This window comes from Lipotes vexillifer, unplaced genomic scaffold (genome assembly GCF_000442215.2).
Source record: "Lipotes vexillifer unplaced genomic scaffold, Lipotes_vexillifer_v1.1 scaffold112, whole genome shotgun sequence".
In the NCBI taxonomy this organism is placed as follows: Eukaryota; Metazoa; Chordata; class Mammalia; order Artiodactyla; family Lipotidae; genus Lipotes; species Lipotes vexillifer.
In genome coordinates this window covers 312,597-325,588 of record NW_006776285.1, presented here as the reverse complement: position 1 = coordinate 325,588, position 12,992 = coordinate 312,597, and the positions used below count along the sequence as shown (strand labels likewise).

At 37.3% G+C, this 12,992-nt stretch overlaps 1 protein-coding gene across 1 annotated transcript in view; it reads right to left on the bottom strand.

Moving 5' to 3' along the window:
• Window positions 1-665: 665 nt before the first annotated feature.
• Window positions 666-12,992, bottom strand: part of ADGRG6 (adhesion G protein-coupled receptor G6) — a 137,421-nt gene continuing 125,094 nt past the window's right edge. Inside the window, 3 exon segments of the mRNA XM_007472165.1 lie at window positions 666-844; window positions 6,455-6,607; window positions 7,248-7,349. Coding sequence (XP_007472227.1) covers window positions 666-844; window positions 6,455-6,607; window positions 7,248-7,349 — 434 coding nt within the window.

Here is a 12,992-nt window from a genome sequence, read left to right as displayed (position 1 = left end):
AGGTCAAAATTTGGGGAATTCTTTCTTTCCTAAGCATGTTGTGGTCTTCAGGGTTAAACATCTCAGATAATAAGAAAAAATTCCTTTCTAAACTTTGAGTCAGACATTAAATACTCTTTTGTATCTGTGGTTGAAATTTCATTTAAAAAGAGGAAATGCTAATGCATTCATAGAAACTAGCACTGAGATAGGACCTGTGGGCATCCAAGATAGTTATAAATATTAGTATGCTTTTGATCGCAGAGAAAGGTGATGGAGCAAATGGCCATATCCAAATCTAATTATTATGTGGGGTGTGAATGAGCTCTAAACTAGGGCTTGTCCCAAGCTCGGCCTGTCCCTTGCCTTTTAATTTTAATATTCCACCCCACAGCCCAAGTTCTGATTGATCCATTCAATCATATAGTTAAAAAATCCTATCCCCTGTGGCTACTGAGTCGTGCTGCTCTTAGTACTGAAGCTTAGTGATGGTGGAAACTCCCCCATGGGAGAAATACACTGAAAAGACAGATTTTGAATTTCACAAAAGCCTTTTTCACAAAACACATTCTTCATATATATGCAGTTACCTAGGTAATACCACCTTTACATCTGCTAGTCAGTTTTCACAGCTTGCACATCTTCACGTTGCTGCAGACTGATGTCTCTTCCTTATATTAAAGATATTAAAACTTTGTGCTGTGGCTGAAGGTGTCTGACATGATAATATTTTTATAGAAATTATCTGAATGAGCATTGCAATATCCCTTGACCTTATCAATGACCTGATGGACAGGGATGATTGATGTTTGTTCTCCATCAGCATGGGTCAGTTTTGATGAGGACTTGTCCATGGATGCATTGTCTGCAAGAAATGATACAAGAAATTAGGCTGCAAGATGAGCTGGTGACATGCCTAAGGGCTACCGTTCTGGATGCTCTATTTTGCACATTAAAGAAGATCACAAAGGAAATGAAGCTCTGGTTCTTTCTTAGTTTAGGTAAAATAGGCAGCACTAAAATGTCATGTTTTTCATCTTCAAAGTGCATCTTTGCATATGAAAGAATGTTAATGGGCCTTCTAGTAATTTGTGTTGGGAGTTGTTTCAAGAAATATTCTTGTAAGTGGTATTTTTCAAAGAACCAGTGAATAGAATAATCAGAAAATTGCTGCAAAAATATATGTGGCAAATCAATCAAACAAGGTAGTAACAGATTATATAACAAATGAATTAAAAGGTGCTGAAATATCTGTGGAAGAAATGATATGATGTCTATGATGTGTTTTCAAAATAATACACGGAGGGGAAAATGGGTAGGTGGCTATGAGTTGATATGAACAAGGAGATTCATTATATTATCCTCTCTATTTTTCATATGTTTGACACTTTCATAATACAATTTTTAATAAAATATAATTTAAATAATTTTGGAAAAGACAAGTGAATAAAAAAAACATAAAGGCTATTTTGAACACATTTTCTCATGGAAAAAACCTGTGAAATGACTGCAATATAGAAAAAAGGTATCTTTTATTAATTATTTTTAAATTATAAAAATCAAAATTATCTTTATCAGAAATATTTTAAGTATATATTTTCTTTAACTATGCTATAGTCTCAGAATGATGTTATTGCTGGCAGCACTAATATCAGAGCAATTGATAGTAATAAAGGACTGCTAAATATATTTCTGTTCTGAATTTCCCAATATCACATATTTAAACATTATTTTCCTAGACCCAAAGCTTTCTAAAAGTGGTACAGCTTAGTGCCCTGAAACTCAGCTAAGCACTATTATCTACAAATACATATGGCTGTCTTCATGTATCTTGTAGGTATCTGCTTTCCACATTTTGGAGAAAAATGCTGTCTTAAAATTAACTACAGAGATTTCACATCAATGAAAGAGCAAATGACCTTCTACAAAGTCCTGAGTTCCCTACAGTTGTATCTTTTCTATTCACTGTGGAAGAGGCAAAAACTCTATCATGAAAACCTGCTTCTAGGAATCATGGCTGAAAAATTGGAATGTTCACTCTAGGTGTTTTATATTTTGAGTAAGTTTGACCCAGTAAGTGACATAACATTAAAAATCCTCAATAATTGGTAAAAGCCATCATCATTTTATCTGTTGTCTTTGGAAACGGCTCAAATTGTTCAAGTGTGGTCTTGGTGTTGGAGCAGACACTAAATAAAATGAAGGCTAAAATAGAAAATGGAGTGTCTATCCCACTAAAGGAAGCAAGAGAGAACAGATGGCCTTTGGGAAGAGTGGGCAGACCAAAGCATGGTGGAATGATTATGTCCCAGGATTGGTGAGAAAAAAGCTCAGGGAGTCATTTTATAAGGCCCCCTCCCCATTCGGCTCTCAGCAAGCTGACTGATTCCGTGCTTTCCTTTAGTTCATACGTTCACTAGCCATTGGTTTTCTGTTGGGAATTTTTCTATTGACTTAAATCTCAATAATGAACAATTTGTACTTGATGTTTTTAGAAAGCCACACATCCTCAAAGAAACTTCAAGGATACAATCACTCTGCTTCGCTGACAACTTCCAGGGTCACATTCTTTTTAGAGATTTTGACCAGCTCCATTCCAAATACGTGACCCAATTTTCTGGGTCTTCACCGTCTAAGAAGGTAAAATTCTGAGCAAGGTTTCTATTTCAATATATATGTTATTCCCAGTCCTCTGGGTAGCTATTATATTGTGGATAATATAGATTTTGATTATGGCTGCAAGTTTGAAAACCAGGGGCTAGGGAAATGAACTATTATTTGACCTATGCTTAAATTTCAAGCAGACAAAAGTCCTCAAAAAGCAGGCTTGGAATCGACAATTTCTCTTTTATGACTTCTGTGAATGTACTGTGACATATCCAGTAATTCATAAGAGCAGTGAAAAAGTAAAGAATTTCACTCTGTTCTATAACAAACCTCTCAAGTACTGCTTTTTTTTTTTTTCTCATTATTTTACCTGATAATGTGACCCACTAACTCCAGAGCATGGTACATTTCCTAGAAGGAGCGGCTTGCAGACACCCCCATGCAGAGAAGAGCCAGCACAGCACAGGACCATTTGAAATTTCAGAAATTCCAGCTCAATGCAGGAATTTCCTTGTGCTAGCCGAGAAGTATTGTAAAGAAAAAGCAACTTTGCTGGTGCGGCAAGAGTCTTAGTTTAATCCATGCAAATATTCTCTTACTACCTTGCAAAAAATTCATGCATTCAAAGAAGTAATAAAAGTTTACCTGAATGATCCACTTTTGTTGAAGGAATGCTCTTAGAAGACATTATCTACACCATAAACATATGAATCAATGCCAAGAAATAAACCATCTAGATATCCATGATGCTATGCAGTGACTTTTTGCATACCCTGAGTGACCCAAGTACATCAGCAGTTTCACTGAGAACTGGCTAGCTCGCAGAAGACCGTTTGTACGTCAGCTGATTGGAAACTAGAATTTATTATACCATGGAAGTAATGTCATACAGCTGACTACATCCTTATACTTGTTGACAAAAACCCATTTAACCCCAAGGATTTTAAAAGAAACAGAAAAACATTAATGAATTCTTAAAAAAAAATACACAAGATTTTGAAATAGTTAAGTTTTCCTTAGGTACCCCCATTTCTGCAATTCATTTTATCTTCTAGTCAGTTTTCCCCATGATGCTTACTATTTCCAAATACTTTAATACTTCCAAAATGTCCTCTGTTCCAAATTATGTACTTTGTTATCTTCTTTCGCCTTTTAATAGTGGTTCTTTAGGCCAACTATTAGCTGTGTTAAGAGGAAAACAATTCAATTGGTCTAATTCCTATTCATTCACAACTGACTTACAATGCATTAAGTATTTGCATTTTAGAAGGGGAAACAAAATGAGTATCTGATTTTAAGGCTGATTAAATAAAGTAAAAAATTCACTCATTATAAGTACAGTTGAGCCTTGAACAATGGCAAGGGTTAAGGGCACTGACCCTCCTGCACAGTTGAAAATCTGAGTATAATTTACAGTTGACCCTCTGTGTCTGAGGTTCCTCTGTAGCTGCAGTTCTGTATCCACGTATTCAGCCAACTGTGGATCATGTACTACTATTTGTTGTTTTTACTACTGAAAAAAGTCTGTGTTTAAGTGGACCTGTACAGTTCAAACCTGTGTTGTTCAAGAGTCAACTGTACAAGATGTTTTGTGCCAGGGAACTAGCAATTAGGTAGAATTATCTATCTCAGACTATATGCCTGTTATTAATTTTCTTACACAGGTGTTTTGAGCAGGAGTGCACAGACCTCTTAATTTTAGGCAAAACTGTTTGTGTGCAGGACTCAAAGGCTGCACTCAAAGGCTGGAAGAGAGTCCGTAGCTTATATTCAATTCCCCAAAACGTCCCTGACTCCAAGAAACTTTAAAAACTGCTGTACTAAGCTGCTCCAAGTTTTCAGATCTTTCTTTACTTAACCTTGGAATTAAAAACCTCAGTAAACATTCATACTTTTTTTCCACAGTGCTATCTTGAATCCCAGGCAGTGGGGACCCTAGTGGCGCAAGCAAGGACATGTGGAAGGATTCAAATGTACATACGGGTCATTTGAAATTCAAATGTTTGCAATGTGAACATTTATAGACACATTACACAAATCACTCCCTGCTTGCAAAAAGCTAAATATGAATCTTTTTGGTGCCATTCGCCTTTGCCTACATTAATTAGTTAAACAAATACAAAATTTAAAATTTATTTCCATTATCCTTTTAGAATCATCTTTAATTAGGAAAGTGCTGGATGCTGAGTGTTGAGAGCTGATTGCTCGAGGTTTAATTAGTATTTAAAAGTAGAATTTCTGCTATTTTCAATTGAAATTATTAAAGGATTACACCTTTTCACACTGCTCACTGGCTATCAAGGACTGCAAAATAGTCTTCACAGGCTTATGTCATTTTATTTCACTTCACTTTGTTGTCCTTCATAGAGATTACAGTTTTTTGGTTTTTTTTTTTGCTTCCTTCTTTCATAAAGTATTTTTTTTAACATCTGTATTGGAGTATAATTGCTTTACAATGTTGTTTTAGTTTCTGCTGTATAACAAAGTGAATCCACTATACATATACATATATTCCCCATATCTCCTCCCTCTTGCCTCTCCCTCCCACCCTCCCTATCCCACCCCTCTAGGTGGTCACAAAGCACGGAGCTGATCTCCCTGTGCTATGTGGCTGCTTCCCACTAGCTATCTATTTTACATTTGATAGTGTATATATGTCAATGCTACTCTCTCACTTCGTCCCAGCTTACCCTTCCCCCTCCCCGTGTCCTTAAGTCCATTCTCTACGTCTGTGTCTTTATTCCTGTCCTGCCCCAGGTTCATCAGAATCTTTTTTTTCTTTTTTTAGATTCCATATATATGTGTTAGCATATGGTATCTGTTTTTCTCTTTCTGACTTAATCTCTCTGTATGACAGACTCTAGGTCCATCCACCTCACTACAAATAATTCAATTTCATTTTCTTTATGGCTGAGTAATATTATATTGTATATATGTGCCACATCTTCTTTATATTTTTTTATAAATTATAGTTTTTATAAATTGAAGTTTTGTGGCAACCCTGTGTGGTCAGATAACGGATAAGCATTTTTTTAGCAATAAAGTACTTTTTAAAGTTAAGGTGTGTACATTTTTTGACATAATTGTATTGTACACTTAATAGACTGCAGTATAGTGTAAACATAATTTTTATAGGCACTGGGAAACCAAAAACTTTGTGTGACTCTATTGCAATACTTGCTTTATTATAGTGGTCTGAAACCAAATTCACAGTATGTCCAAGGTCTGCCTGTATTTGCACACTGTCTTCAGGGTTGTTCATATACATGCTCAGTGTCAGAAAGTGTGATCATTGTAAATATCATGAAGATTCAGTAGATGAACAAAGACACAGTGTTTCTCACCATCCTGTATCACATTCCAAGTATGATGCTCCCTATTTCATACTTAGTCAGTGATTTGAAGAGCAATTGCCAATAACTCTTCCAATGGTTAAGGACTTAGGTATTTTTTTCTTGTTTGACTGAGGAATAATTGACATATATCATTATATTAGTTTTAGGTGTACAACATTATGATTTTATATTTGTATATATTTCAAAGGACTTAAGTCTTAACTGTAACATGTAAGCTGGATGGTATTTCTTTCTGTTCCCATGCCAACTTGCCAAGTAACTTTACTACTATGCTGAAATAATCTACAACTCAATTTCTGTATTTTTAAAATAAAAACACATAACTTTTTAAAACAAGATACCATACCTTTTAAGGAAAATTAAGTTTTAAAGCAAATGAAGCTACAAAAATATTCAGAGTTAATGATATCCTGGCAATATAGATTCAATTTTGGTTGTAATATTTTTAAAAAAGACAAAATATTCACAAAGATGTCCCAGAGAACATCTTTACCATGGCCAGAATGACTCACCAGTGTGGCTATTCCTTTTGAAGTAGGTGGTAGAGCTGTATTTAGACTTGGATGTAAGGTAGGTTGAGTTAGAGCCAATGGAGCTTGAGGACAAAGATTTTCCTAGATTATCAGAACTTTTCTTGATGATATTGGTAGCTGTCTTACTCCAGTCTGAAAGAAATGACATCTCTCCATGAGTCTGCTTTAGGGGGAATATATTCTGCCCTGAAGAATCATCACCACATTATTTAAGTAACTGGTCCAGAGCATTAGACATTCTGACACCCTGGCAGTGACTCACACAAGAGACTGACATGTCAACAATAACAACCTGAAGAAGCATAAAAGTTTCTTACTTTGACCCTATGTTTAAAATTATACTTTAATATATTAAGGGTGAGAAGTAACCACTGGTGGTTAAAAAAAAAAGTTATGTTTTTCTTCCGGGATTTTTTATATTGAGAAAGAGCTCTTTGCCTAATAATGTAATTAAAGACTTAAAAAATATGGAAAGGTATGTATGGTAGAGTGGATATATGAGTTGTTAAATTAGACATGAAACCTTGGGCAACTCACTTAACCTTTCTGGAATTCATGCTCCTCCTTTGCAAAATAGGAAAGTCAGGCCTAGAGTCCTCAGATCTCTTGCAGTCCTAATAATCTAAGACTACAACTAAGCATCTTTATATACTCTGCCTTTACAACTTGCTACCACTGGGACTGGGTTGCCCAGACCACAGAAAATCAAAATGACAAAGGTTTCTAACTACTCTCCGATGTAAGAAAAACGATCACCAACATGCTCCTTTACCTGAGTTGTCTGCTAATCGAAATCGACCACAGCAGAGATGCCGTCTCCACTGCTTCTGAACATTCTCCTTCATAGCACAGTGGAAGATAAATATAAATAAGCCTGGGACGAAAGAAAATATAAACAATTAGGCCAAAGGACACATTTTTAAAGATAAACCTTACAAAACATATGGATTTATTTTAATTTAAATTTTTTTACATCCGAATCACTAAGAAACAGATCCTAAGGAATCTTTAGGTATGCAGTAGATGTTTTAATCTTTTAGAACAGAACATGGAGGCTCAGATAAAACTAGAACAATTACATGGATCTAATTCTGTCTTTGTTTTGTTTGGTATTCGTTATGACTTAACCTAAAGACTAAGCTGAAATAGGCAATATTCAATTTAAGAGGCATTTATATTTCCCTTATATCTGTTTTAAAATTATGTGAAAACATTTCACAAAAAAAGAGAAAACTGACAATGTCCATGAGCTCATCATCTATTTCAACTTGTATATTCTAACCTATTTTATGTAAGCATATTATTGTAAGTTTGGGCAATAGAAAAGTGGTATTTTTACAAGTCAAAAATGGGCCCAAATCAGCAAATTCATGTGGCTTCACCTGGCCTGCTTTAGTTTCTCAATACTTTAATGCAGAAATATTTCTGTATTGTCAAGTAGTCTTCATATGTAGTCACTCCCTGCATCTATCAAAAACTAATTGTATCATTTGTGCTTTGGGAGCCAACCCCTTTTAACTTTTCAAGGAATTTGCTTCTGCCTTTTTATTCTCCCTTTGCTGCCTCAATTTCTCCCTCTATTCCTCCATACTTGGGTTATTCCCATTACTTACAAGCATACTCTAGTAACTCTCTTTTAAGTAATCGAACAAAAAATTTCTCCTTTGAGCCCCAATCTTCTCCCAGCTTCCACTTCTTCATTCCCTTTCCAATAAAACTTGAAATGGTTAGCTTTCGCCATCTCTACCTTTTCTCATTTCTTTTCTTCTCAACCTGCTCCAAATAGGTCACTATCTACATCTACAAGGCCACTACAACTGCTCTTGTGAAGGTCACGGGGACTTCCCTATTGCTAACTCAGTTTTCATTTCTGTTTTACTAGATCTCTCAACAGTATTCAACACAATTGACCATTCTCTCATTTTTGAAGTACATTCTTGGTACCACTTTCTCCTAGGCGTCTTCTTAATTTGCTTCCTGGTCTCTGTAGCACATCCCTCGGCTTTACTTTTTTTTTTGTTTTTTTTGTGGTACATGGGCCTCTCACTGTCGTGGCCTCTCCCGTTGCGGAGCACAGGCTCCGGACGCGCAGGCCCAGCGGCCATGGCTCACGGGCCCAGCCACTCCGCGGCACATGGGATCCTCCCGGACCTGGGCACGAACCCGCGTCCCCTGCATCGGCAGGCGGACTCTCAACCACTGCGCCACCAGGGAAGCCCCCTCGGCTTTACTTTTAAAGGTTGACACATCCATGACTCAGCCCTGGATTTCCATCTTTTCTATGGCTACACTGTCCCAGTAGGTACTAATCATGCCATATAAGTACCATACACTACTTTTTATATGTGCCCCCATTGCCTTCTCTCCCCACCACCACCACCAGGATTCCAACCCACACTGCTTGCAGGACATCTTCATTTGGCTGTATCTCCATTTTGTTGCATCTCACACCCTCAAAGAAACACATCGAACTCATTTCTGCCCAATAATTTGAAGGCTCTTCCTTCAAAGCTTTCCCTAACAGGTTCTTACCTGTCATTCAGGCCTCAGATCAATTGTTAACTCCTCAAAAAGGCCATCATCCACTTTTTATTTTTATTTTTTATGTTTTAGATCACACCCTTGCACACACCTATTTTCGCTATAGCACAGATCATTACCTGATATTCTTGTATTCCTAATTTATTCATTTATTTCTTTGCTTAACTGTCTCTTGCTAGTAAATAATAAGCTACAAGAGCAAGCGATGTTTGTCTATCCAGTGTTGTACTAGTCATTCCCAGAATGATGCCAGGAACTAAGCAGGAACTCCATAAATGTTTGTTGAATGAATGAATAGTAACCATGATTAATCGCTCATCTATTCTACATGAGTTAATTGAATACTTACATGTACATCTGAATGCCTTAAATGTATTTAGGGGTAGGGGCTTAAAAAATAGGAGTGAGAAGAACACAAATTAAGGAGTCACGTGAATACAATGAAAATATATTTAAGGCAAAAGTTTCTGAAAGGTATGCAAATTAGTTGCCAAGGTATTACCTTAATGACACACCATATTAAGCAGGATATCTATATAAGGGAGGGTGCACGGGCTTAAACTGAACCTGAAGAAACCTTTTGGTAGAGAGGTGAGGGAAGTTTCCAAGAGGATACTCCATTCAGTGACTACTAAGCACTGCTAAGCAGGAGGCACTTTGATTTAGGAGCTGGAAGTTCAGAGGGGAACAAGGTAGATGATCATTGCATTCAAGGGGCAAAGGGACAGCATAAAAGTAAAAATGATTATAGGACCTTTAGGGGACATTAAGACTTATCTGTTCTTTTTGAGTATGGAGTACTCATCAAGAAAAATGTAAATCACACTGTAGCACACATAACTGGAAAAGTGGGGGGAAGTACTGAAAGTACTCTTTTTTTTAATGTGTATAGCTACATTTGCAAAATAGATCTAAGGTTATGCTTGTATGTTTTATTTTTCAATATCTTAGCTGAAAGTGGCCCATAATTTTATTGCAGAATAAATTACATTCTTATGAACTATCAGAAAAAGGAGTGTGCTGGGTTTCTACAGGCTGGGCCCTGGCCGCAGGGAAATGACCGCGGCTGATTCTCTTCCTCTGAGTTTGGCTTGTTTGCTCATCACTGAGTACCTGACACTTACTTAGAAGGTGCTCTATAAATTCCTAATGAAGTTACTGGTTGAAAATCATTACATATGTTGACTCATAGAGGAATGCCATTATGAAAATACTGATTAAATTTTGGTCACTGCTTCCGAATAGACAACTAGCCTATTAAAACATTCCTGGGAGGGGTTTCCCTGGTGGCGCAGTGGTTGAGAGTCCGCCTGCTGATGCAGGGGATGCGGGTTCGTGCCCCGGTCCGGGAAGATCCCACGTGCCACGGAGCGGCTGGGCCCGTGAGCCGTGGCCGCTAAGCCTGCGCGTCCGGAGCGAGGCCCACGTCCCACACACACACCCACACAAAATTCCTGGGAAATGCAAACACATTTACCTCTGAGAAGTACAAATAAGGCAGTCAATGACCTAAGTAGTATTAGTAATCAGTAATAGTACCATTTTATTTATTATTATTACTATATAATTTTATACATATTTATTTAAGTAAAACACTTATTTTATTATTATATTACTTATTAATAATACTTTATTAGTAATAAAATAATTAGTGAAGAAAATATATCCTAGTGACCTAGTTATTTGTCTAAGATGATATCAGATAGGATAGGGGAGTTCTAATTTTAAAAGCTCTAATAAATATGAATCAAATTTCATTCATTCAGAAAATACACACCCACACACACCCCTCCTGAAAGTCCCTGTGCTGTGGACAAGGAGGGAAGCTGGGTTGGGGAGGGAGAGCTGGAGACAAGAAATCGACTTGCAGCCTGGCCTGGAGCTCGGACCTGACAAGTCTCAGAGTGGGAGAAAGACTTTGCTCCACACTCAAACCCCCTCAGAGTCAGGACCTGCAGGTGGATCTACCTTCCCAGGAAGTACAGGATAGACACTGGGTTCGGACCCCATCTTCATACTCTGACTAAATCTGATTGCCTTTCAAAGCCTTCCTCACCGACAAACCCCCAAGTCCCTAACCTGCTTGCTAACACAGAAAATCCCTTTAATAAGCACACATGTTCTGTAACACGGGTAGTATGAATACCCAAAGAATATATAAAATGTGGATGGGTTTCTCTTTGAGAATCTTTCAAGTCTTTAAGAGGTGGTGACAGTTTCAGAGTAAAGAGAGCAGAAGGCATGGAAGCTTGAGGTGACGTCATCATAGGTTACAGATGAAGGAGCCTGTGGTTGGAGAAGGAATCCTTTGCCTTGGCTTGACTCTATTTTTGTGAACTGGGGCAGAATTTGCAGAGTTTGTTGTTGGAGGTATTTCTGTCCTACAGCTGAAAATATAGCTAACCACACGTTTCTTAAACAATTGTTTAACAAACTCACGTATCAGAGCTGTAAAAGATTATAAACTCCAATTAAGGACTTTTGTTCTAAGGCATCAATCCTGGCATTACTCGCTCTCGGGTCCCACACTGAGCAAATGATTTTCTTTTAGTTGAGGCAGAAGTTGAAAATTTCTAGATGTTGTTTCCCTTAACACTCAGAAGTTTTTATAAATGTCATATATATCGGAGGAAAAACTTCAGAGCATATGTCTGGTGTTTTGAGGACACTGGAAGAGACCTAGTTCTTGGATTTGCTCCTTTGGCCTTGCTGGGATATTAAGATGTGAATTATTTTGAGGCTCTGATGCTGACCACAGTCACATGGGAGCAGGTTAAAGCTAAGAAAAACTGACTTAATAAAACAATTTTTTAGATTGTGCAGTGCTGCTCTGTATCATAATTACATAGCATTAGATGACACTGCCTCCTTTTAAGTAACCTGTAAATATACAGGCACCCACTAAGTTTAAGAGACACGTATATAAATTAGATTTAAACTCTGATACATCTCCTCTAAAATTATTTGATCGAAGTCATTTACATGCTCTGTCTCCCACTATGAGTTGTGATGCTATGGGACAAAAGCAGATAATAGGCGTGAGAATTAGAATTCTCTGGAATAAATATATATTAAAATTCCAAGGTATTATGCAGATTCTTTAGCCATGAGATATGTTTCCATTTTAAATTAGAATAGGATTCTCATAATAGATTATTTTACTATTTGTAGTAACTAGCTCTTTTCACATGAATTTAAATCAGTCTGGCAATAAATATTATCCCAAGATTATTTTAGGACAAAATATCCCTCTTAGAGTTCAGCTGTGGGAAACGTGGAAGGTATCCACATCTGGAAGAGCACACATGCCGTATGGAAAGAAATTCTGAACACTGCAAGACGGAGGCGCAGAAAATGCAGCAGGAGAGCCAAGGGCACTTGGAGGCCAAAGTGAAAAAACAGAGGGCTAGTCCCTCTTCAGTCTTGAGGGTTTTTTTTTCCATCTACTTACAGATTTTGGTGCCAGAAGCAGCACTTAAAATCACAAAACTTTAAAGAGTTTTACACTGGCATCCAAGGGAATCTGTTTGATTCTAATCCCCATCTCTGCTCTCTTTCAATGCTCATTTCAGTCAAATGTTTCCCCTTTGAGAATCTTTATATAAACCCACACACCTCAAAGAGGCTCTTCATACCAAAAGCACGGAAAAATATGCTCTTCTGGTTTTCTGGAAAGCTGTGACCAGGAACCAGAATAATTGGTTTTTACTCCTCATAGCGCCTTACAGCTTTATTTAACTGACCAAGGAGTAGGGAACATTGCCCATAAAAGCTGGACGCTAAAATGACTGAAAAGATAGAAATCAGAGGCAAAGTCACTGCTTCATCTTGACAGGCTTGTGCTAGTTTCATGATGGCCCTTTTGGGGTGAATTTTAGCCCGGAAAATGACCACACTCTGATGAATCTAAGCCAGTTCCTTAGCAATAGCTTCTTCAGGTTGAAAACTGCTTTGATTCTTTATCTTACCCATACAA